This window comes from Centroberyx affinis, unplaced genomic scaffold (assembly GCF_046629955.1).
Source record: "Centroberyx affinis isolate AG114_WGS23_722 - 3 ecotype Tasmania unplaced genomic scaffold, CSIRO-AGI_Caff_v1 ptg000131l_1, whole genome shotgun sequence".
Classification (NCBI taxonomy): Eukaryota; Metazoa; Chordata; class Actinopteri; order Beryciformes; family Berycidae; genus Centroberyx; species Centroberyx affinis.
The window spans coordinates 306,176-332,971 of NW_027278831.1; the positions used below are offsets into that span (position 1 = coordinate 306,176).

Genomic DNA, 26,796 nt, shown 5'->3' on the forward strand with positions numbered 1-26,796 from the left:
AGAACAATTGCTACCGCTGTATGTAAGAAAAAACAGTATAACAGGATAATTAAATTGCCCAACCTGGCTGCTGCATACCTAGGGTAAGAGTCAGTAGTTCCAGTATTGACCGCAGTATTGACGCAACTAAAGAGAATACATTCTGAAAAATAATGGGACTGAGAGAAGAGGAGAGAAGAAGAGGAGAGGAGAGAAGGAGAGGAGAGGAGGCAGCAGCGGAGATATGGCTGTTGTCTGACAATGTGAAAAGGAAATTAAACAATGCTGAAACCAGACAGCAGACCTAGATTCTTGAAAGGTGAAATGCAGCAACACACGGAAGGTCCTGGTTTTCTCCCCTAAACACAGACGGATGTTTATCTAAACATTAAGCTTTAAATGATCCAGGTAAGTGGAATATAAATAACTCAGCTAGATAGTATCTGTCAAAACAGCTGAGGGGAGCTCGACTTGGCTGCAAACCTTCCTGTGTGTCTTAAAAAAGGAAAAAGAAACCTCTCTCTGTCCAGGTCAGGGATGGGCGATCATGTGCCATGGAGGACCACGAGTCTGCAAGTTTTCGTTCCAACCAAACACTACGGCAGGTGATTTCACCGATTAGCACAACTTCAACCAGAGAGGAGGAAATAATCAGTGAAATCACCTGGTGTAGGGTCTGGTTGGAATGAAAACCTGCAGACTCTTCGCCCCCAATTTCACATGATTTCCCTTCCCTGGTCTAGGTCTAGTGTGTCTTTCTCTGGTGTCATTGTCAGTGATTGTGAATGTTAACTGTTAAAAAGATTACTAAAAGTATAGTTATTAGGCAACAGGCAACTCTTATTTCTCTCTTAATGTGATTTATTTGAATTAGGTCTCATAAGGATTTAATAATGACGAAAAACTAGGGCAATTATGATACACAGCTTATCAAGAGGACAAAAACACAAGAATGAAAAAAGAGGGAGAGACAGACCGAACAGGGGGGAAGCAGAGAGATATGAAGGAAAGGCTTTCTTTCCTTCTTTCTGACCTGCTCTGCTCAACTGGTGGGGTTTGGTCTGGGAAGGGGAGGGGACAGAGAAAAGGGGAGAGGGAGGGAGAGAGAAAATGGGGTGGGGCAGAACCCCCCCTACACACACACACTCTCTCAGACGCACATGTACATGTGCGCACACACACACACATAAACGCACACACACACAAACGCACACAGCTCTTCAAAGCCAAGTGGTTTTCATAGACATCCAATTACACTAAGAGATGACATCTGGGGAACTGCACCAGATAAATAAGGTGAGAGGAGAGACAAGATTCAGTCACCTCAGAGAAACTCCAGATAACCAGAGAACATACAGAGATAGGAGAGAAAGAAAGAGAGAGAGAGAGAGAGTGTGAGAGAGAGAGAGAGAGAGAGAGAGAGAGAGAGAGAGAGAGAGAGAGGCAAAGCAAAGAGGGAGGGGGCCAAAGGAGAGGGAGCCACACACAGGAGGAAAGAAGAGAGGCAGCGCACTGCTCTAGCACTCAGACTCCGAGAGGCAAGGACAGAGGAGAGATAGAGAGCTCAGCTCACTGACAGACGCACAACAAGAGAGGGAGAAAGACGAGAGCTCTCAGGCTCAGTTACACACACCAGTAACTTCAAACCAGCTCCGACAAAACAAGAGAAAGAGAGAAAAGAAGAGGAAAAGAAAGGAAGAAAGTCTGGATTGTGTGGCTCTTTTTTTTGTTGCCTGCCTTGCGTGGATTTCTCTGGACATTTTATGAGAAGCAGCATTAGTTTCTTTTTTGACTTCCTGTTTTTATTTATTCATTTTGTACTCACAGTTTGGCATCTCTTATTCAGAACTCCTCTGCCCTCCTCTCATCCACCTCGTTGGACTGCAGAAGATAAATGTTTCGGGATATGTGTGCGGAGTAGATTTAGTAGTAGTGTGTTTGAATGAACAGATGGTGTGTGTCTTCATATGGGACTTGGATGTGAGTGTGTGAAGAGCTACAGCTCGGACGTATGGGCACATTCAACCTTTGAAAAGGAGCAGAGTGAGCGTGTGTGCTAGGGGAGTGAGCAACAAGGAGCAACGAGCGGCTGTCCTGGGAGGAGAGGGAGGAGGTGGCAAGAGGTCTTTGAGGCGAGCCCCTGGTTGTTCCCATTGCGAGGTGATCTGAGTTATGGATGTTGACACATTCCTGCGGTACTGCTGAGGAATAAACAGCACTGGGGACTACAGCAGAGTCAGCCACAGCACTGCAGGCTTCACCAGTACCGCCACCAGCCGCATTACCATCACCAGCAGTACTACCAATACCGGCACCACCAACAGAACCAGCACCAACACTGATCCACATCTGCGGCCACGAGTGCTCATCAGATCACCGGCTCCACAACTACCGCTGTCATCAGAAGTCAAATCGTCAATATTAGACACCAGCCGTTCGAGTTTTAACACCTACGGTCCCGGCGAGGTTGTGGGTCCCCAGACAGAGGAGGTTTTGTCGGTCAGTCAGGGGAGGGTTTCTCCCACTCTCTTTCCCTCTCCCTGCACCCAGCTCAGCATGCCCCAGCCCCTGAGCATCTCCACAGCTCTCCCAGCTCCACTACCATGTGTAGATGGACAGTGACACAAGGTGCACCGGTCGCCTGGTCCTCCTCCTGCCTCTGCTGCAGACCTCCTTCATTCCTCCTCTCCCTCACCTTCCTTCTCCTCCTCCTCCTGCTTGGACCTTTACCTTCCTCCTCATCGTCGTCCTCACCCCCGTCTTCTTCTTCATCGTCATCATCACCATCATCATCACTGTCGCTTTCAGACTCCAAAAAGGACCACGATGCACCAGGAGGGACCCCTCCTCGTTTCTTCATCCTGCGCTCCCCCTCTTCCTCCCCACCTCCACCGCTGCCAGCATCCTCTGCGAGGCTGCCGCGGTCGACCAATGTGTCATCATCCTCGGCAACGGTCGTTGGACGCCACGTGCGGAGCAGCTACAACCATCTACAAGGAGATGTGCGCAGGAGGAAACTGTTCTCCTACCAAAAATTCTTCCTACGTATTGACAAGAAGGGAAAAGTTAATGGCACCAAGAGTGAGGATGACCCATACAGTAAGTCCACTACATTCAACACCTTATCTTTTTCAATGTGTCTCATGGTTCTTTACATTATATACTTAACCCTTAGAGAATTCCTACTTGAATAATGAGTATCTCTTTATCTGCCAATATTTAAGGAATCAAATGTACCTATAAAGTCTCTTAGCCAAACTGTTTCATCATAGATAAAACTCATAACTTGTTTTTAAGTTACACTAAAAAGTGATGCAACAGCAACATGAAAGGAAGGGAAATTAATTTTGTGAAGTCTGCTCTTAAAAGTGTCAGTGGCAGTTATGATGTGGCCTGAGATGAAACATGAGATTGCGTCCCACTCTGTTTCTCTGGTGTGTTTTCTGTGGAGAGTAATGATTTTGTTTTTTCTCCCCTGGCAACTGTGCACATTAAGAAATGTAGCAGGCAGGTGACTGGGCAATAGAACAAATAACTGTGCTGCGTGCTTTTCAGCCTTTTCACCATGTGTAGAGGCAGGTTTATTTGGCAGTGTACAGACTTTTTGGGAATGGAGGGCATGACGGAGAAAGGGGAGAGAGTGTGTGTAGAGAGGAGAGGACAACAGAGGACAGGAAAGGACAGGAGAGGACAGGAGAGAGTGGAGAAGCAAAATGAGTCAGATAGAAATAGAGATGATTTACTGGAACCAATTAGAAATTGCCCAATTGTTTTAGATATTTCCTCTTTGAGGAAATATCTAAAACACAGCTATTACCAAACCCTTGGGGAGAATGACAAGTACATTTATCCCTAGCTGCTATTGTATTGTAGCTATAATGGTGGTGGGCATATGCTAAATATGAGGTTATACAGAGACAGATGTAAAGTAATAACCATGAGATTCCTGCTTCTTTTCTATTTGTACATTTTGTGAGCTGTGAAATATGATTTTAACCTTTATTTATCTGGAGAAGGTTTACTGAGCACACATGCTATTTGTCAGCACCATCTTGCCTCACATTCATAGTTACACACATTCACACCCGGTAGCTTCCCAGTGCAACCATAGTCTTCCACTGCTGGTCTCTGAGCAGCTCCACTGGAGCACTTGAGGTTCCTTTGGGGTACATAAACATTAGGTTAGGATGGGAGAAGAGAGTGTCACTGAATGAATGAATGGTAATATGGCTGAAGAAGCACGCTAAGAATGTACATTAACATAAAATTATGTTAATAGCTTTATTTTCACAGCCACTTGAAAACCACATTGTACCACAATGGCTATGTAGTAGCATGTAAAACTCAACAAAGGCAGTGCTGTGCAATCATTGTTTATGTTTCAAAACTGCTGCAAACTTGATAGTGAATACAGCTTACTGTGCTCCTGCCTGCATAGGCAAATACAAACTTATTGTACAAATACAACATACTTTTTAACAGATTGTGAGGTTCATCGTGGATATTTATGTCTGATCTAGAACAGCAAATCAGATGTACTCTGCGTCTTTATCTTGTAGTTAAACACATCTGGGAGCTGCCCAGCACAGCCAGTCGTCTGGCCTCTGAGCAGCTCAGGGTTCAGGACATATTGACGTAGTTGTTGAGGGAGAGAACGTTACTCCTACACTTCACCTGCCCAGATTTTCCCTGCCAGTTCGATGAATTGGACGGGTGACCTCCAAAACACAAGCCCACTTCTATCACACATTACAGCAGTCTGTATATGTCCAAGTATTTGCATATCTGTCTATTAGAATCTGTCACACTGTGAGGCACGTGTGTCTGGGCATGTAATATTAATAAATCTTTATCACTCACACACCTACATACACGTCATAGGTTTGTATTCATCTGTCTGTGGATCTGTGGTGCTATGCAATTCTCTCCTGCTGAGAGCACACACACACACACACACACACACACACACACACACACACGCCTGAGCACAGAGAGGCCAGTCTTGCACATGGCCTCCATATGGCAAAGCCCACTTTTATTAGGGCCAGGGCCAGTGTGAATATGTGTTTGTGTGTGTTTGTGTGTGTGTGTGTCTGTATGTGTGTGTGTGTGTGTGTGTGTGTGTGTGTGCCCGCGCACACATGTGTGTGTATGTGTGTGTGCCACTCAGACACCAAGGTTCTGCCAGACATGGCTGAAGGAATTTCAATTAGCGTCTCTTCCTCCCTCCCCTCGCCTGCAGTCCTCTCTGACACACACACACACACACACACACACACACACCCACACACACAAAGAGCTCAACCATTAGGGTGCAACGTGTCACTAACTATAATGGCATCAGGTCATGGCATTAAAGGCACAATCCATCAATTTAAGCAGCTCTTGCCACTTGACTGTGGTAAACTGAAATATACAGTAGGTAAGAACATTCTAAAAAAACTGAAATATGCGGCCTGGGCTATGGAGGCCAGACTTTGCAGGTCATATTTTGTCTTGGCAGAATATTTAGTAGGCATTTCAGCAGCTCATATCTACCTGCTAGTAAGTACAGATGTTTCAGATGTTTAACATGTTTCAGATTAAATAGACAGAGTAATGTGGGGGTGGGGGGGTGGAAATCTGTTGATAAACAGGAGAGCGATTTGGCTGTCTTTGTGCAGCCTTAAGTTAAGATGAAACAGTGTGTGTATCTGTGCGTGTGTGTGTGTGTGTTTGTCTGCGCACCATGTGTTTACTTAGAATATGTTTAGGTGCGGGCATATGCACAGTATTTGCATGTGTGTGTGCAGCTTGCATGTGTCTGTGTGTGTTTGCTATTGCAGCATAGCCATGTGTATGCTCATGCTGATGCTAATCTGTCACCTACTATTAGTTTGCATGTGCTATAAAATGACCAGAGGTTAGACAAACTCTGGCTTTCAGACCAAACCAAACACAACACAATGAGATTCCAGTCCCCCAACTGGGAACATGGATGTGGTATTTTACATACGAGACCTCATTTCTTTGGCATGATCATTCCTGCACAGGAGGTCTCCTTGACAGTGTGTGTGTGTGTGTGTGTGTGTGTGTGTGTGTCCGTGGGTGTGTTTGTGCATGCAGATGTGACTTTTGTCTATGCTTATTTGTTTGTTTTCATATCCTACATGCTTTTCATTTGCTTTGCTCTTTTCTCACATCCAACTCACCCCCTCCAAGCCAACCTCTCTCCCTCACTCTTTCTGTTCTCCCTTTCACTTAATGCTTCAAAACACATCTCAACCAGTGTGTGAAACCTATCCCTGGTTGCAATGTGTGACTCCCTTTCTTAATCCAATACAGGTTGCTGTGTTGCTCTGGCCAAGATTTTTGTGATAGCTGAAATGTTTATAGATATGTAACAAATTGTTATTTCAATTTCAGTAATATAGTTGCCAATCAAAACATACACAAGTTCTTGCTTCCGTTATCACCACCTCTAAATATCAGATTGAAGTTGAAGCATCCAAAAAATATATCCCAGGTCCATCCACCGAGTTGAATTAGTCAGAATTAGTCACCATTCTCTCAGTTAACATGGGCCCATACACAAGCTTGCTGTCCATAATAAAATATCAGTAAAGCTTACTTTCTCCAGATGGAATTATTCCCACTTTGACTTTATTAAACAAAAGGATGACAAGAACATTGGTCATCACAACGCTATTTGGTTCCCCTGATTATTCACACAAAAGTACAGAGGCAAGACAAGTTATAGACAAGTTAGTTAAATTCAGTTATGTTGATTTCTGAAGTTAAGAGAGGATGCAGTCATCAATTTGGGGGGTGAAATAGAAAACATAATATAATGAGTAGTGCAAATAGTAATACAGCCCAACACTGCGAGTAACAACTGCAGCTGCAACTAAAGGAGTCACTTGAGAGTCCATGACCAGTACTTTGCACTACAGCAACTATTACAATTGCTTGTATACTAGATTACCAGTTGACTATTGCATACTGTTATATTGTAAACATAACTCATTTTCAACACATCTCTCTGCCTAGTTAGGAACAATACATTTTTCAATTACTTTTCATCACAACTTTGGTCTAAAAAGTACCACAAGATGTGTTCCTGAAAACACACATGCATTAAAACATTGTGTAAAAGATGTGTTGATAGCAACACATGTTGAATTTTAAGGCATCTTTAACAATTCATCTGTATATGTACAGCAACATAGTCTGTGTCAATAGTCAGTATCATTACTCTTGTGCCACAAATTAAAGTTAGAAGAACAGAAACAGCAGCTTCAAAGCAACACACAGATTTTTGGCAAATAAGTTCTTACAACTTATAATTATTTCCAAGAAGACTGGTAAGTTTCACCTCTATGTGTTCAGTATTAACTGTACTATGGCGCTTTTGAGATGATGCAAAGCCAGCTTACACTAAATATACTCCATAACACAGTGTGCTAACATCCACCAGAGTAAACTAAATAAACACTGCTCATACAGAGATGAAACTCTATCCAACCAATTTTCTTGTTGCACATCAATAAGAGGACCCAAGGTTATTAGTCAAAAAACGGGCAATCCTTTTAGGGAAGCATCAAATGCAAATACTATGGAGGGGCAATTCCTTGTTTGGTTATCATGGAGAAGGTAGGCTCTAGTCTGGTAATGTTCAGAAGGGCAGCTTGCAAATGAGTGTCATTAGATGGTGTCAGAGGTGATTAAGGAGACAGTGAAGTTGCGGGTTCAGCTCTGGGGTTGGGGTGCTGCATGGGGCTCTCCCCCACAGCCTAGCCTCTCTAATCATGTTGTCAAAGTTGAGGGTAGTACATCATTCAGGGGTTAGGCCCATATTGTGTGTGTGTGTGTGTGAGAGAGAGAGAGAGAGAGAGAGAGAGAGAGAGAGAAAGAGAGAGACTGCGTGTTTGTGTGAGACTGTTTAACTATCTGTCCATCTATCAGTCCTCCTCTCACCTCATAAGACCTTGCTCATAATGGGGCACTCATAGTGTTAATATGGAAATTCTGCTGTGCCATCACGTGATTAGCATGGATCATGCCACTGACCATAAGCAACAAAACTGCCCTTGTTTTCTTCTCTCATGTTGTCCACGGACTGTCACATCTTGTTTACAAACAAACGAATAAAGCAATGAAACAAATGGACATGTGTTTGTAGTTTGACCATAGCCTTGTGGTACTGCGTAGCTCAATTAGTATTGAATGGTGCCAACACGACTACAGTTGGAGCTTTGAGTCTCGCTGTGGCCACCCAGACTATAAAAACTGCCACACTTATATGTTCTTGTTAACATTAACCACACTACAGTCATTACTCACATGCATGAATTTAATGCACTACAACACATGGGTAGATGCTCTGATACACTTAACATGATTCTCTGAGATAGTATGTTTCATTCCATGCCCAGGCTAATTACACTGGACTGCCCCCCTTGGTTTGACCGGTACCTATTGACCTAAGTCAGGAAGCTTTGTTAATGGAAAGGTCACCACTGTGCATTAGTGCATCACTTTAAGCTGCGCTGCTTGCTATGCCAGTGTTAACGATGCGGTGTGGGTGGGGAATGTGTATTTCATGTTCTTTTAGGTGGCAAGACTAATTTGAAATGAATGCCACTGGTGTGCTGGGTTACAATAGATATTGCTGCTGAAGGCAACATGCTTCCTCATAGTATATGCTCCACATTACAGGGAAACAAATTGTGCCGAGACACGTCTTGGTCGGTTTTTAACCTTTGTTTTAACTCATACAGAATGCAGGTAAAATGTATGTTTCCCACACATTTTAACAAGGTTTTATACCATATACCTGTCCTTAAACATTTACCTCCAATAACTCAACAGCCATACAACGTAAAGCAAAAATGTTATAAGTGCTTGCGGTCCCTTATTTTTTTTTTTATTTATGTTTTAAAATTTCTTCTTGAAATTTGTCCCAGTCTTTTCCCTGTCTCAGTCTCTGGGTATCTCTCTTTTTTGCTTTTTTCTCTTTCTCTGTCTGTCTCTCTCTGTCTGTCTGTCTGTCTGTCTGTCTCTCTGTCTGTTTCTCTCTCTCTCTCTCTCTGTCTGTCTGTCTCTCTCTCTCTATCTCTCTCTCTCTCTCTGGGTCTCTGCTCTCTGGTTGACGAGTGCGTTTAGGGTTCTCGTGGGAAAAGGTAACGGTGTGGCCCATAAAAGAGAGTTATGAGGAGGTACTGGATGCGCCAGAGGTTAGTGTCAGCGTTGCTTTTCATTCAAAGTAACCTTGACATCTTCATAGACTCTCTTCTCCAACAGGCATAAATAAAACTGATGTGCAAACGTCACAGCTCAAGGCTGTTAAAAAAATACCTATGAACTCTCACTGAATACTCTCAAAGCTTCCACAGCAAAGTTTGAAATAAACAATTGCATTTGGTTATACTTTGAGAACATACAATTAAGATAAACTAGCTACAAACTCCCTCCCTTCCTTGCTCTCTCTGACCTCCCCTCCAACTATACTAACATTAATGAAATGTGTATGGGTGTAAAAGTGGTCAGGCTCTACCTGTTACTCAAGCTCTCTCATAACATCTTATGACCAACTATCCACCTGTTGTGAAGAACAACTTTGCTGAATTCACACAAAATTATATATATTATTATTTCCCATGGCACCTCGTGTGATCAAATTTTGTTTCAAATGCAGAGGTATGGATTTTCCAAAAATCATCCTAGCTCTAAAATTATTTTTTTGTTTCATAGCAAGTCCATGGAACAAATATCGTCAGTGTCCTGCTGAAACCCCAATCAACATTTTGCCAAACATAATATTAATATTATTTTAATAGTAAGTAATAGTAGTAATTTTTCAAGAAAGAGTAGAGAATCAACCACTTTTTCCTCATATATTTTATTTTTTAAAAAGGAGATAAAAAGTTTGTGCATCATGTAACTCCACTCAAAATATTACATCATCTCTACTTCAATAGAGAATCTCTACAGACTGAAATGTTTGGTCTGGGACGGTGTTTAATCTGATTCCCAGAAATCAAGCTCTCTAAGTCCAGAAAGGAGATACTCTTCACAGGAGTGTGGCTCTGAAACTTTCCCTGCTGAAATCCTGCATGTGCTTGTTGTGCAGGTTACACTGTAAAACAGATGTGGCAAGGGAGTGAGCATTCCTGAATTCACTTGCTTTAGAAATTTACAACTTAGTGCTGTCATTTAATACATATTGGACATGACATGTTTTGGGATTACTCCTTTCAAAACTTTCAAAGGCTCCATACAAGTTATAATGCAATAAATTTTCTTGCCTGTAGCTTGGCGAGATCTGCAGTGCTCGTCGGTGTCCGATATATATTTTGGATTGCTGTTTCATGACTGCAATTTGGTCTTTGTTTGATATTGCATTATGATAAATGAAAAGATAATCTTCACATCTGAAATGTACATAACTTTCTGGAAAGATATTTCAATTTATTTGTCATTTACCTCAAAATTAGATTTGATTTGAGTGGTTACATTGGTCAAAATACAAAGATTTCAGCTAAAAAAAAAAAGAATTCAGATTTTATTTAGTCTAACATTTGTTGCAATTTTAAGCAATACTCAATCATTTCCTATTTATGACTGAGGCGTTGCATCACCAGATGTAATAAAAAATGACCATTCTTGCAACTTTCGGTCTCTCCCTCTACCAACCCCTCTTCAGCGCTATTCAGGGGTGTCTGTCTCTGTCTCTCTCTCTCTCACACACGCACACACACACACACACACAGGACGCACACAGGGGTGAGCGCGAAGGTCCAGAGGTCCAGATGTATGAGTCACCTTTGACCCCATTACTGAGAGTACAGGGTCATTTGCGGAGCATGTGTGTGTTCATGCTTTGGATGTGTCAGGGATGTTGGTGAGAGGAGAGGAGCAAGAGAGACATTAGAAATGCTGATTGAGGAAACTTATTTGAACACCCGTCCACCCTTGATCGAGTTTCCCTTTGCTCAGATATTTGTTACAAAATTTCTTCATTGCAAAAATGCAGTTTTCATACTTTTTGAAGCTTCGAGCGCTTTGCCCAGAGTCACTGGGGACAAGGACAGAACTGAGTCGTCTCAGTTTTCCATCACTGTTTACATATTTCCTGTCATCGCTGCTTGATATTCACCCATCAATTCGCTATTCTGTCTATTAATGTGTCAGCTCCAACATGCCTGAAATAAGAGCCAGATTTCTGTAGGCAGCCCAAGGCAGCGATGCCACTAACCCCACCAGGCAGGCACCACCTTAAACAAAAGTCTTTCAGCAGCAAATCACATTTCTGTAAGATCTTCTGCTGCTTTGGAGCGCTTCAACTCTCCGAAGAGAAACGGCTCCAAACATCAAGAGTCGATTACTATCCGCAAGAATCTTAAGTTGGACATCTTTGTTTTGACGAACATTGTTTATGTTATGTGGAGGATTCTTGCCTAGCCCACTCATCTCATCCCGCAGACAGAGAAGGAGCGATAGAGAAAGAGAGAGAAATAGAGAATGAGAAAGGGAGAGAGCAGAAGAAAGATACTGTGACCTAGGACTGCGTCATAATCCATATTGCCAAACAACTGCAAAGCTTTGGTCTGAATTCATTTCCATCTTATGTACTGTACAAATCTGCTGCTAGTATATGTGTGTATCTTACAGGCACTGTCATATTTGTATTGCTCAAGTTGTCTGGGCTTTTGAATGAACATTTCTGAACACATCTGGGAGTATACATTCATATTGCTGATGTCAGCAGTTTCTATACGCCCATACTATTGACTCCAAACTGTCCACAGTGAGGTATTTATAAACGCCAGCATAGACTATTGTGCGTCTTTTATCAGTGTTAACTGAAACGTATGCCTCCATGGCACTACAGCCCAGTTGTGGCCCAGTCTCTTTTCTGCCCATTGTTGTTTGGATGCCACACCTGTCTTAGTCCACCGCTGCTGGCCCAGTGTCCAAAGCCTCTCAGTGCTGGCTTATCGACAAACCAATAGCTGCTTTTCCACAGGAGAGTGAAGTGGGGCATGACAGAGCCAGGCTTAATCAAAATGTTCAGCAACAATTTGCTTATTTGAAAGTGTTGTCTAAATGACAAATCATTACATTTGACAAGCTACAAAATAGAATCACAGCAATGTTTGCTTGGGAGTAAACAGAGTGACATAAATAAAAAAAGAGCAAGCTCAGAAGATCCCTGCTTGGCCCTGTAGTGGAAATCATGGCAGTTGATTTAGTTAAGAATTGGAAATTGCAGTATTTGCTGGCAGCCATGTCAGCACCACAATCTTGCTCCATGGCTATGGCTAAGTAAACAGTGATTCTACATCAGTTAATCCTAAAAATGTAACGCCATGTAATCAAAGCAATGAAATGGAGGTCATTATTACACATTTAGAGCCAGTATTTCTTAGTTTTAGAGAGGCGGTAGCGACACGATGCACCGTACAATAATATAACCTTGCCCGACTCTCGATTCCCTGTATGGGAATGTGCAGAATTCATAACCAGTAAAGCAGTGGGAGGTGGAGTAGCATCTGTGACAGATAACATCCAGAGCTGCTGCCCTAGACACCAGGTACCTGAGGAAAAGTGAAAAGCCCCCCCTCCACACACACACACACACACACACACACACACACACACACACACACACACACACACACACACACCTCAAGTCATCTCTCTCTGTCTCATTCCTTCTCCCTCTCTCTCACCCTGTTACACACACACACATACACATGCACATGCACGCACGTACACACACACATACACAAACACACACGCGCTGGGGCAGATGGAAGTGTGTGTGTGTGGAAGTGAGGGTCTTAATGGAGTCATCAAAGGTAGAGCTGAGAGCCCAGAGTTGAGTCCAGAGAGGCATCTGGACAGCCTGGCCGTTTGAACAGAGCAGCCAGGAATGCCAGCTAATTAGGCTGTGTGTGTGTGTGTGTGTGTGTGTAGAGAGAGAGTAAGAGAATGAAAGAAAGAGAGAGAGAGAGAGAGAGAGAGAGAATGAAAGAAAGAAAGAAAGAAAGAGCATAAAAGAAAGAGAGTGTATGTGTGTGTGTGAGAGAGAGAGAGAGAGAGTGAGAGACAGCATGAATAATGTGTGTGCATAATATTTGTGGTGTAAAATGACAGGTTTTCCAAAACTAAAAATTTGAATGCCAACAACTGAAACCACAACAATTAGGCAACACTGCGTTGGCAACTGAACTGTAAATGAAAAATGTGTGAAATGCAGACGGCCGTCGTAGCGCTTTCCCTGAAAACATAATTCTTGCCCTGTCACTGGCCTGTGAAATGTTTTGACAGAAACTGGCAGCCTTGGCACTTTATCATGTTACAAAGTCAACTGCGTTAGACGAATCACAATATCTCAGGTGGTTGTGTTTTTTTCTCTATCAAATCACCATTACCATCACTGTGAATTTCTTTTGGTTTTTCCCAGCTACCCTAAATGCGTGTGACATAATTTTCTGTGGAGGTGGTCTGACTGCGCTTTGTAAAGTGATCTCAAATAACGTAAAGTGATCTCAAATAACGTAGACTGGAATGATGAGTGGGACAGACGAAACTTAACGCTATCTGTTGGCTGGGTAGACAGACCTCTGGTATTTTAAACAGAGGTTTTACACGCAGGTGATCCATTTTGTTTTGTTTCTGAATAATCTGGACTTGTTTTTCTTTGTGTGCCTCGGCCAGTTTTGAAATCACACACAGCTTGAACAGTGCGGTTTTGGCTATCTCTGTCCGGCGAGACAGACAGTGATGTGAGTGATCCTGTAAGGAGAGGAAATAAAACCATTATGTAGGCAAGAATAAGTTAAATAGCACAGTGAGTACGGGTCAAACCTTGCTAATCAAGAAAATACTTTTGCACCCCTTGACATGCGCCCCGTCCCACGGAGAGCTTGGAGGGCAAGCCGTACCTCCGTTCATGAAAATGTGGTTTACAGCCAAATAATGTGTTAAATATCACAATTTAATTTTGAAAACAAATCCGTTTACCAACAACAATATTTGTAAAAAAACATTTTGGTCATATTGAAAATCAGAAACAGGCCCATGTTTTCTCAGCTTTGGTCAGAACCATTGGCCAGGCGGGCTTTGATGTGGCTAGTTAGTGCAGGATGATACTGTTGTCAACCACATCAGTCTAAACCAATACCTCACCACTTCTCAGAACACATAATATACAGCAGTTCTACTCCAACCCAATATCTTCACCACCACTCACCAATGTTGTTTGTTCTCTCAGACTTCTTATATTTACCCAAATAATGCAAAGGAAAAACTTTAACCCTGTTAAAAGCAATGGTGGGCTGGACGGCTGCAGTGGCTGAAACCACGTTGGTTTTTGCATAATTCCTTCTTTTTTAAATAACGCATTTCGTTCATCGTCATTTATATTTGTATCTTCAAATATAGCAGCATATTTTCATATTTCCATTTCATTACCTATAATTGAAGCGCCATTGTAGAGCTGTGAGGAAGTGACAGTCTCCTTTTCTCCTCTGTGAATTCCTCTGTTCTCCTTTTGTCTTCTCTCCACTGGTTTCGATTTTCTTTCGCTCTCGAGTCCTTGGCAGCCGCTTGGACGTAAACTCTCATGTCACAGCGAATGCGACACATCGTCAGTCACTCTGTTGCTATAGTTTCAAAGAGAAAAATGATCTTTGTGCTTCGACCTCAGCTGATGCAAATCAAACATGATATTGTAAGAAAAAAAAAGAAGCACGGGCCGTTTTTGTATAGCAAAAATGCAGTTTCTTGGATGTGACATTTAGGTTTAACATCTAAAGGAGCGGGAGAATTTACTGCTGTAGAAAAACACAGGAAAGTCAGCGGTTCATCCAACATCTCAATATCTGAGCACTGGAATTAGAAAAAAGAACCAAATCATTTCCATTCTTCTCGCTGAGAGGAGTTCACAACCCTATGAACTAGTACACTAGCAAAGTTATTTCACAATACAAACCAAGACCTCTCTAGGCTGCACGCAAGCAGTAGACCCACTCACAGCTTGTCACCGTGTCGAGGTCGCAATGTGAACGGCCGCAGTATAATCTTCAAAAAAGCCCTTGGATAAACAGTGGAAACATTTTCACAACCTCCCTTAACCTTTAGGTTCAGCTGGAGTCTCATTGACCATGTTCTTAGAGGCAGGGGGCAGGCGGGGGGCAGGCAGGGGGTCAAGGGGAGGTCTGCATATGTGTGTGTGTGCGTGTGTGTGTGTCGGTGTCGGTGAGCGTGCTTGTCTATGCTTATATCTGTCTGCACTGTAACTGTGTGTGCGTGTGTGTGTGTATGTGTGTGTGCAGGAGTGTTTGTGTACTTGATGGAGCCATAGATACATGTCCTATCTTCGTCTGTCATTCAGAGACAGTGCAAACCACTACAGCAGTCTTGAGCAAAAGCTGTAGATTTTGAATATCTCAAAAATGATGATGAGCATTTGATTGCATTCTTGCAAGTGATATTTTCACTTAGGACTCCGTGCAAAGGCAGGTTAAATAAAGCACATTCCAAGTAAATCAAACATAAAAGAAAACAAAAAACAAAAAACAAAAACACAACGATTTTGGCTACTTTTTTCACAGTCACAAAACTCTTCTGGAAGTGGAAGTCTTTGACATTGAGATAACTTCTTATCCACTGATTTTGATTATCAAAATCATATACAATGAGTTTATCCATTATGTTACCAATCACAAGGCTTTGAGCAAATGCCTGAATACATGGAGCAATTGAAGCCTGGTTTACCTAACAGGAGAAGAGTGAGGAGCCTGTGCTTTGTCAGTGTCTGTGTGTGAACCTCTGAGGTCCCTCTGTGTGCTGTGAAGCTCAAAGTCTGACACTTTGTACATAAAACGGATTGTCTCCAAGCAAATACAGCCATACGGGTGTTGTACTGTAGATCTGAGTAAATTAGGACATAATCCTATAATGTCTGGTCTGTCACAATATTTAAAGCCTGGGGTTTGGAGAGAGGAGAGAGGTCGGGACAGGGCAGAAAAAGTGTACAGGAATAGAAGAAAGTGGAAGGAAAGTGGAGAGAAGGGGAGAAAGGAAGCATGAGGTGCAGACGAAGGGGGAGATGGAGCTGGAAAGGTTGAAGGTGGCGGTAACATTTAGAGGAGAAAAGAGAGAAACGGAGGCATTGAAAGAGAACGATGGAGAGAGAACAGATGAGAGGGAGGGCTGAGGAAAGAAAGACAGATGGGGAACAGAGTATAGGAAAAAGTGGATGTGAAGCAATAGAGAGACATGTAGCAAGGTTGAGAGAAAAAGTGGGGTTGAGAAATTATCCCACCTACTGAGATGAGGTTAGAAGCCAAGTCTGAGGGAACCAGACAACAAAGTTATGGCGACCACCCGTAGAATGTGGATTTTACATGAAAAAATAGCAAACTCGAGGCAATAGCAGTCACCATCAGCCAACATTATAACCAGTGCTATGACCTGTAAAAGCTACAAGAGCAGAACTGATAAATGGCTTGAATTTACGAAAACTACAACCTGGCTCCTGGCTGGCAGTCGAATTTCCACGGTGCTTTTAAGTCAGATTTCTGTTTCATTTATAAAATTGATGGAGGCCTTTCAATAGTTCATATTGGAGTTTAGGTATCTGACAACAAACTCCAACAGACACTGAAGTTAGAGGCTTTATGAAGTGATTCATGAACAGTTTCCTACAGTTAGAAAGCCAGGTTCAGTTTATTTATACTTGTAGCTCTGTCAGTATTATGGTTTGTATTTGACCGGCAACGACCCTGCTTGGCCTGTTTTTGTGAAAGTTGCAGTATTGCCCTGTTACACGCAGGTGTTTGCCCTTAGTAATTCATTAAAATATTGAAAGCGTAAATGTCAGAGCTTTTTTATATTTAGAGAACCCTGTGTTTTTTTTGTGCTTTCAGTATGGGTCATTAAAGTTTTTATTTGCTCTTAAAAGTAAATTTAAAGTTAAGATTTTGGGCTGTGAGCCAGAAGCAAAGGGAAGGGGAACAACAAGTTTAAAACAGAACAGGTTGGAATAAAGAGAAACAGAGAAAAGACAAAGAAAAATATGAGATGGATTGATTAAGATCAATATAGTAAAGAGGGGTGTGAAAACTACGTAGACGGGTTGGATGAGGAAGATTTGAAAATCAGAGAGAGAGAGAAAAAGTGACAAAAAGTAAAAGAAAGTTGTATTGAATGTTGGTCCAATACGAGAGTTAGATCCTCATGTGTGTTTATGTGTGTATGCGCCTGTATCTGTATGTGTGTTTGTCACAAAAACTTGACGCATGTGTCTCTGTCTCAAGCCCAGGTCCTGCTTTTCTCTGTTCTCTTGCCTGTACCTCCATCATAAACTCTGTTGTTGCAATCTAAGCCTTTTGTTGCAGCCTGGCCTTTCAACTCACAGGCAGACGGACTGCTTCTGGTGGCTGGTAAAGGGGCCATAAAAGAGCCCTGTGCTTTGGTTTTGGCGCACCACATCAAACGGGAGCAGGGGAAAGGGTTTAAACAGGTGGACAAGCCCTCGGCACGGCACAGACAAATCTTACTTTGACAGAACTCCGCTCAGAAAGGTCGACTGTGGTTCTGGCAAGATGGAGCGTTTGGAACTAGATGGATCTGTGTTGGGTTGTGTGACAGTGACTGCTTGTAGCCCTGTGTGTGTGTGTGTGTGTGTGTGTGTGTGTGTGTGTGTGTAATGCTGCCTTAGTGAACTATGAACTCACAAAGTTTGAATAGTGAAAGAATGGACAGTACTGCCGATAAAGAATGTTCACAAAAACACAAGCGACCCAATGTGGTGCGTTGTATTCTGAGAGGATGTGTCAAAGGAGAGAGGGAGAGAATGAGTGAGTGAGTGAGAGAGAGAGAGAGAGAAAGAAAGAGAGAGAGAGGGAGGGAGGTTGAGTTTGAACACTCCTTTACTGACCAAATAAGGGGCAGTTTTCTTCAGCCAAACAGTACATTTAACTCACACAAGAAAAGAAACACAAAACTGAAAACAGTACTGCCATTGGCCAACCGAACTGTGTGCCACGTCCTTTTCCGGGCAAATGAAAGATCCCCAAACGCTTATGCCACGATGTCGTAGCCAATTAATTTGCTCGCGGCATGTCTGGAAGCGGTGTAAGACCAAACCAAAAAACAAAAATAAAACACACACACCAAAAACTGGCCACCAACCCCCATCTAATACCTACTCAGCCTAACACACCTGCAAAATGCAACTTCCTCCCCCTGATAAAACATAAAGCTGCTTTTATAAGCCCTATGTTTTCAAATAGAAGGTCTCTCATTGCTTTGTAATAGGCAGAATCAACCTTTATTCGGTCTCTAGCAAAACTCTCAAAACATCAGCTACACCCAAACAGTTGCCTAACTCTTCCACTTGTTTCCTGCTCAAATATAGGCTATTGTCATCTCTCCTAGACTTAGCCTAATAAAAAATAGAGAGATCTTTTGGCCTTTTTTCTTTTATACTAGTGTCCAAATATGAAACCCAACACAGAGAAAAGTTCCCCTAAAGAACTAAACAAAACTAAACAAAAAGGAAATCAAAAGAAAAGAGGCCTTAGACACTCCATAAAACAATGAAGCACAGTGTCTCTGGGTGGACAAAAACACACTGTCTACCAACATTTGGTTTCAGGACAGAGATAAAAGTGTTCACAGCTATTACACCATGTAAAATTCTCCAGTGCAAGTCCCCTTAGTCAATGGCCGTCTGTAGAGTGACCCTCAAGCTGGTGCGCTGACCATGCCTGCCCCCAATTTTGCTCTCCGTGGGGCATCATCTTTCCTTCAACCTGTCTACTTTCAGGATTTAAACAAACAAATATTTCCCCTTAGCTGAGTCCCATACATCCCAGCCCCCCAAAAGAAAGCAGTGGTCCATTGTAGTCTGTAGCAGGGATTACTGTGGTAATCCTCAGTCTAGCGAAAGCATCCCTTGAGTCCAGGTGAGTCCAGCTGGCCATGCAGCAAAAGCCAGTCATGCTCCATCAAGCCCCCCCCCCCCCCACCTCTCCAGCAGCTGTACAATGAGTCCAAAGTGTGGTGATGTTTGCTCTTGTGAAAGTCTCTGATGAGGCTGGAAGCGTTGGTGCGAGGTCCAGTCATGCATCATGGATAAGGGGTTCCTGTAGGAGCCAGTACAGGGAGGCCGAAGGTGCCAGTCTCATGAGACTCCATACCCACACTAGACCCCTGTAGAATGGTGGCAGGGTATTAGCAGATACTCTGCAACTATCAGTCAAAAAGGAAGAAACCCTAAACCTCCCATCTGATGCAATATGAGACCTGTCACAGCATTCCCTCCCTTGTGCCATAGAGAAGCTTCAGGAAATGGAAAGCAGTTGACCGACTGTCTGGATGTACAGACCCTTTGAGTGAACGGCGCCTATAAGATATGAAGGTACCAACCACTGCTAGTTCACCTCTAACACCCCCTCCCATTTGATCAAATGATCAAAATCACTCATTAAGATGAAAAATGGCTAGGATGGACAAGAGTGACTCTTTAAACATGTTAGGGCCTGCTGATCTTCTGGTAGTGAAGCCTCCATGCCATTGCTAACAGTAAGCGATTGATTTTTTACCAATGTCTTTTGCCTGTCTCTGCCTGACATTGTTGGTTCTAGCTTGTATTGAAGACACAGAAAGCTTCCCGTCACTATGGTCTAATGGTGATGATTCTGCTACTGTGCTCAGAATATCCTCACTACTCTCAGAGGCAGGGGTGCCACCTGAGTTGAATTTTGATGTGTATGAAGGTGCTTTGTTTATCTCTTACTTTTGGAGCCATCGTTTATGTATTTTCCCTTTCACAGCTAGGACTTTAACAAACTCATGTTCTTGCTTCATAGGATAATAAACCTCCTGCAGCACAGATTAACATTTAACATCCAGAGTTGGTTGACAAAGCTGTCACCACTCTGCCCCCCTCCCCTCCCCCTGTTCCCTCTGCACACACACACACACAGACACACACGGTGTAGGGACGATGATTTAATGTCAGACATAGACATTATCAAATGCCCCTACCTCCCACATCCAAAACACTTAATCTCATCAGCATGTAACTGTACCCCTCAATGTTACACTTAAAAACCAAATTCAGTTATTGTTCCTCATAATTATGTACACTTGCCACCTACAAGAGACAACATGATTCATTCTGGGATCTTTAGCACTACGAGGGATAAAATTAAAATCTGAAACCAGCTGACCATGCAATGCCAAGTCTCTCACCAGCACTATATCTCTCAAAAATGGGGGGACATTGGAAATCATCATCCTTTTGGCCAGACACTCATTCACGCACTCCCAGCATGCAGCAGAGAGAGAGAGAGAGAGAGAGAGAGAGAGAAAGAGATAGAAAGAGAGAGAGACAGAGGGAATGAGAGAAAAGAGATAGACAATGAGGATTTATAGCTAAGACAGAGCACTTAGTGGCCAGATGCTTCCGGATGCCTCAAAATGCCTGCATGGCTTAGTCCTGATCAAAGAATGGTGCAACAAGGCTCCTAAAGTTTGGTCCCCTCGTCTCTGCGTGTCTCTTGACCACCATAAAATCACACCAGGGCTGCAGGATGTTACAAATTTCTGTGTCTCCCCTCAGAGACTGAGGATGAGAGAGGGAGAGAGAGGGCAAGGAAGGGGCTGAGATTTTAAGGTTAAAGCACAAAGCAAGACTCATCTGTTTGATCTTTCATCCTTCCACCTATATTTCTCACTACCTTGCTTCTCTCGCTCATTGCGTCTTTCCTGCTTTCCCTTGCTGTCTCCCTCCCTCCCTCCTAAACTTGGGCAAAATAGTAGCTCAATATGTTTTAAAGATGTATAAATAATCTAGCAAGAAAACAAATGTACCAGGGCCACATATGTGACACCATATTTAAATGTATTTTGTCTCCGTCCTCCATCACTTTCTGAAACCCATCCACTCTTCTGTCTCCCTTTCTGTGCAGCCATTCTCTCTTTGTGGGGGAAGCACAAAGATTATATTTTTTTGGGCAATTTGCGTCATGCATTTGAGCCCTGTTGTTATGTAGTTAGTATGGAGTTGTCAAACAATCATTACTCGAAACAGGATTCAGCTAACTACCCAAAACTGACACTTGGACACTTGGAAATGTTCTAACACTTGATGGCTGTTTGCTTTTGGCTATAATCTCCCTGTTTCTCATCCTCATTCCATCCTTCCCACCATTCTTGTGACCAAACCCCACTTCCTACTGGCCCAGGTCCCTTTAGCTAATCCTCTCTAACCCCTGATAGCTTTATGGCTTGGTGTAATTGACTTTAGGATGAGAGAAGAAAGGGCCGGCAACCACAGCTTAAACCAGTAATTGGTTCAGGCCTGAAAACTGATATGGACGCCTTGCCAGTCAAGCAGCCAGAAGGCCTCTCTCCGTCCTGTCCGTGTGCCTGCCTGCCTGTGCTCCCCTGGTCAGAAAAACAAACATAGCATGGAGAAATGGTTTTTCCTGGCTTACACCTTGGTCCCAGGGCATGCAGCCCACTAGCTAACCAGCAAACGAACAGGGGGCAAGAGGCCGGTCTGAGTACTGACTGTCACATAGTGAGGCAGAGAGAGAGAGAGAGAGACAAGGCTGGGGTTCACTCTGATTCTGTTTCTCCATTTTTAAGATTTTTTAAGCCATTTCTGCAATATTATATTATCCATTTAAGAGTGGCAGAAATCAGAAACCTCAAGTTCCAGGATGTCCCTTTTCAAATTACTTCTAATAGGGTCAGGAGAAGGCTTGAATTTGGTTGGTGGTTTATTGCTTTATGTTCCTTTACATGTACCCCTACTTGTATATTCTGTAGTATTTCCCACAGTCTCTCAATCAAATTTACTTGGTAGCAATGCTGAAACTCGGCCACTGTGAGATCAGAACAGCAGGGGTCATAAATCTTTGGGACCATAAATCTTTTTTGCTTAAAATCAGCCAAAATGATCTGATTCGAACGTAAAAAGCAACAGAACAAGAATAAAGCACAATGCACATGAATACAAGAGCTCTAGCACACCAGAAGCATGCTAGTCTCATGTTTGAGATATTGACCTATTCAAAACTTGACGTTAACACTCTCTCTCTCTCACTCACTCCTTCTCTCTCTTTCCACTGCTCCAGGTGTTTTGGAGATCAAGTCAGTGGATGTGGGAGTGGTGGCCATCAGGGGCCTCAGCAGTAACTACTACCTGGCAATCAGCAAGAAGGGAGAGCTATACGGAGCGGTGAGTAGCTGCCTCTTCTACCATTCACCCATTCACATTCTCGGCTGCAGAAACAATAGCTCATATACCACCAGTGCTATTTCAACTCTTCAGTATTTCACAGTAATCTCCTCCTCTTTAATTAGACTATCAATTCTTTGTCAAGCCACTCAGAAAACAAAAAAGCTCATCTCTTCTCCTTCCACGTATTTGTGGTAACAGTGGTAGCTATCCTTGATTTCACAGCTCCCACAATCAGTTTGCATCCTTCTAGGATTCTGTTTAATTCAGTTGATGATATGATATCATCCATAGCTCTGCTCTCCCCTCCTCCTTGTGTCATTTAAATGTGGATACTTTCATCTCTGTAAGCCAGTGACTGTCCAGCTCTGAATTATCTTGAATGCTTTTTAAAACAATGGACAAGGCGGCAAGACTCTCTATTCCAGAAACAGGAACCACAGCTTGTCAATGCAGGCTCTCCTCTCCGCTACCTGCCTCTCCTCTCCTCTCCACTCCATTCAGAAACAGGAAACACAATCCTTCAGTTTCTCTATTCTGCTTCAGTCCCTCTGGGGAGGGCAGCCCTTGTTTCATCTGTTTTCTCTCTCTCTCTCTCTTTCTTCATCTCATTCTCTCTATCCTTTTTCTCTCTTCTTACTTTGAAAGACCTAACGTTCAGCTTGTCTCTCTGGAGCCACACCACAGATGAAATGACACACGGTAGAAAGAAAGAAAGGCGTTCTGTTGCATGGCCTGAAACTGAATTCCCATGACGTCTTCTGCTCAGTGCAACACTAGCCATAGTAACACACTAGTGAAGGGCTGGGATTCAATTACACTTGATGGATTTACACAGTGGCTTCTTTATCCAGCGGTAATCAAATGAAATCATTATTTCATTATATTGGCAGATTGATACATGTAAGTGACACAAAAGATAATGATTGCTTTTAGTTTTAACCAAGATTCAATTTGTATAAACCGCTCAATAAAAAAACAAGATTATGGATGGATGAAAATGGTCTGGGTGAAAAGATGTAGTTATCAGTCAAATATATAACTTTTATTCAAGCAATTATTTGAAATATATTAAATATATATATACAGAATTTCTTCAGATTCTCCTTCGGTATATATCTTTTCCTTTTATGTTTTAAGTCTTTAGTAATGTCTGGCCAGTCTCACTCGCTTAGTAAAGTGTTAATGACATTTGTTTCCCTGATAATGACATTATTTTATTACCATAATTTGATGTCACTCATGATTACAGCTTCATTCTGTGCACACCCTTTTTTCACACCACTTTAATTGAGAGGCGGCCAGCACACACTGTTTGGTCTCACCAAGACCAATGTTAGTTAAAAAGCTGCACAGTGTCTGTAAAATATTCTCATTTTGCTTTGGGAACATTCAGTTTTACTTCTGGAACCAATTTGAACAGCTGTGGCCAGAGAGAGAGAGAGAGGGGGAGAGAGAGAGGAGGAAGGGGGGGTAAGAGAGAAAGAGAGAGATTGAGTTAGTGTGTGTGTGTGTGTGTGTGTGTGTGTTTTGGGGAAGGTACATTCTTGGTTGTGAATATCAACTGCATCCAGTTAACTGGCTGGTTAAATGACGCTAGCCTAAAGCGCTAAGGCAGCTTCCAGTAAACTGACAAATGTTACTCTCTCAGATCATTTTCTCTTCATTTAGCAGTGGGTGGTCATTGTGGTAATGTAAACCACAGACATGGTGTCACAATGGTCTTGTTGGCACCGAGCCCAAACCTGTAAGACGTCACATCTCCTCCCAATCTCTGCATAAATCTCACTGAGGAAATGTAGGGAGATCTGTTGGGACAGGTGGGAAGTGAAACACTGGGTGTGATGATATATTGTTGATTCCATGTAAAGAGTGTAGCAAAGTGAGATGAAGTGACACAAGAGTGAGATGGGGTAAAGTGGGTTTAGACAGTGGGAGTTGACAGCTGAATAGGATCTCCTGACTGACTTGGAATGGAAATCATACAAGAGACCTGATGTCTTTGGGAGCTCTGGAAGGTTGAGTTGAGGGACCTGGCAACCTTGGATCTGGGGTGCAGAAATCTGGAAACTGAGGAACTGATGTGAGGGCCCTTCCCCACACAAAATTTCTGGAAATACGGAGGAACGATCTGACCAGTCTGGATATAGATGAGAGGGGGCGTTCGATCTGTGGAAATAGAGTGGAGAGGCGACTTGCCATCTTTGGAAAATGGGTGGAGAAATGTGAAAACTCTGAATGAGGGAAGAAGAAAGGAGGAATTTTCTAACAAAAAGGAAGAAGGGAGACCTGACATTTTTGGGTGGCAAGTAGAGGGATATCTGAGCATTGTTTAAAATTCCCTGATGGTTACTCCTGGTTCAGGAAACCTTTCAGCTGCCGTAGGCACAGTTGCCAACATTAAGTACTTTCTTAGGCTTCATTTAGTATACACAATAACTTTAGAAAATATACAGAAACTTGAGTTTCAGAGAATTCTTCAGTTAGTTTTGCATTCATATAATGTCACTCCCTCTCCCCTCTCTCAAAACCTTTATTGAGAACATCAAGTTATTCCTCAGCAGATTTGGTTTACCAGTTGTGAATCCTTCTTGCTTGAGAGAGGGGACTGTATTTAAATAAATGTGATGAAAATACACTCAAATAGGGAATATCATAATTTTACTGTAACCTAGGGTAGAGCCCAGCCTACAAATTTATCTCATTAATCATATATACATAAATGGCTCCCTCTCTGCTTGATGCTATTAAACAGTACTGATTTTCATTAACATCCAACAGTGCCAAGCATTCAAACATCTGTTCTTGCAAGTTGCCAGACAGAGGAAAATGCAGTGAAAACAGTGAATGAACATCGCACTGTGATGATATCAATCCAGAAGGTTGCAATCTTTATGCACCTGGCCCTGTGCTCTGATTTCACTGTTTTGCATATCACCCATTTACATTCGCTGTTTCTCCCCTCCAGAGGGACTTTGGTCCGGACTGCCGTCTGATTGAACGTATCGAGGAGAACAAGTACAACACCTACGCTTCGGCCGAGTGGCGCAACAAGAAGAAGCACATGTTTGTGGGACTCAGCGCCAATGGCAAGCCAATGAGGGGGAAGAAGACACGTAGGAAAAATACAGCCACCCACTTCCTGCCCATTGTGGTCCAGCCACGATGATCGGACATATTAGCCATGATGCAGCTCTGCAAACTTCAGGGCTCCACCGTGCTATCAGACATTTTGGGACTAATAGTGGGCCGGAGTGGTGGCTACATTGGACAGATCTGTATGCGGAGGATTTGCTGCACTGAGGAGGAAGGAATGGGAACTCATAGACATTTTATCACTATTGGAGGAATCAAACTGTTTCTGTTGCAAAGACATTTCTATTTTTTAAAGAAAGGCACTACTATGTTAAAGAACTGACAGACATGATACCAACAGGACAAGTTATATTTTATTTTCTGTTTTAAATTATAAAGTACATAGGCACAGGAGAAAATATGAAAAAAATGAATTCTGTGCCAAAATGTGATTTTATATGTGGACGACACGTTGGAATGAAATGGAATGCATTAAGGGACATTGAGTAAGAATATCACCAACAGAAAAGTGGTATGGAGGAAAGAGTATAATTTGTGTTTTACGTGTAAATGTGTGTGATCTGTGGATGCAGTTATTTATACAATACTAACTCCTATGGGTTATTTATGCTGTACTAACTTGTATGACGGACCGAGATGGAACAGATTTCTTTCTATTTGTGTCCATGTGAATGACTCCATAAATACATTTGCCACATGCTGGAAGCACTTGACTGGGGAGAAATGAAAGGAAAAAAGACAAAATTTGTAAGAGAGGTAGAGAAAGAGAAAGCAAAAAAAAGAGGCTGGAAGGAAAAGAAGAGGAAGTATTGATAGAAAGGGGGGCTGGGAATCAGGGAGGAGAAGGGCAGAGAAAAATGGGAGGGCAAAAATTAGGAGGGCAGATGAGAAGACACAGAAAGCAAAGAGAGATAGAGAGGATTAGCAAATGTCTAAGGCTGCAAAATAAGTCAGAATCAGAAGAATTTAGTCAAGTAAGCACCAACGCATAAACAAGTCTATCACTTATTAACTTGCAACAGTCACTGCATTGGGGTTTTCTTCATTCCTTTCATCTGTTCGCTTTAAAAATTATTTATTTTGTGTAATATTTAACAAAACAAAAGAACAAAAAACACAGAAAGGACAAATTCTTTTTTTTTTTTTTTTTTTTAACATTTATGCTTTTCTTTTTAAATACTAATCTATCATTTAAACATGAATAAAGTAAATATATTTCTCTTTAACTTGCTTGATTGACTTTGTATTATTTTTAGACACCTTGATGGCTCAATGAGTTTTTCACAGCATATAGAGGTATAGATAACTAACTAAATAAATACATCAGTCAAAGAAAATCTTAAAGCAACTGACCCGAGAAATTGTTTTGTTGTATCCCATTAATACTACCATACAAAAGTGCTGGGTATTAATAAAGTAAATGTGAAGACATTATAGTACATGGTTTGCAAAACATAGTTGATCACAGTGAA

General features: G+C 42.3%; 1 protein-coding gene across 1 annotated transcript; it reads left to right on the plus strand.

Annotated features, from left to right (window-relative positions):
• The first annotated feature begins 2,540 nt into the window (after window positions 1-2,540).
• Window positions 2,541-26,508, plus strand: fgf10a (fibroblast growth factor 10a). Its single transcript, XM_071530321.1, has 3 exons — window positions 2,541-3,078; window positions 22,125-22,228; window positions 25,197-26,508. Exons 1-3 carry the CDS (start codon window positions 2,583-2,585, stop codon window positions 25,395-25,397), a joined length of 801 nt encoding a protein of 266 aa, XP_071386422.1. The 5' UTR covers window positions 2,541-2,582; the 3' UTR covers window positions 25,398-26,508.
• Window positions 26,509-26,796: the final 288 nt, after the last annotated feature.

Coding starts and splice junctions, on each gene's coding strand:
- fgf10a (XM_071530321.1), top strand. CDS start 2,583: ATGTGTAGATGGACAGTGACACAAGGTGCACCGGTCGCCTGGTCCTCC. Junction 3,079..22,124: donor GAGTGAGGATGACCCATACA/GTAAGTCCACTA, acceptor CCACTGCTCCAG/GTGTTTTGGAGATCAAGTCA. Junction 22,229..25,196: donor AGGGAGAGCTATACGGAGCG/GTGAGTAGCTGC, acceptor TCTCCCCTCCAG/AGGGACTTTGGTCCGGACTG.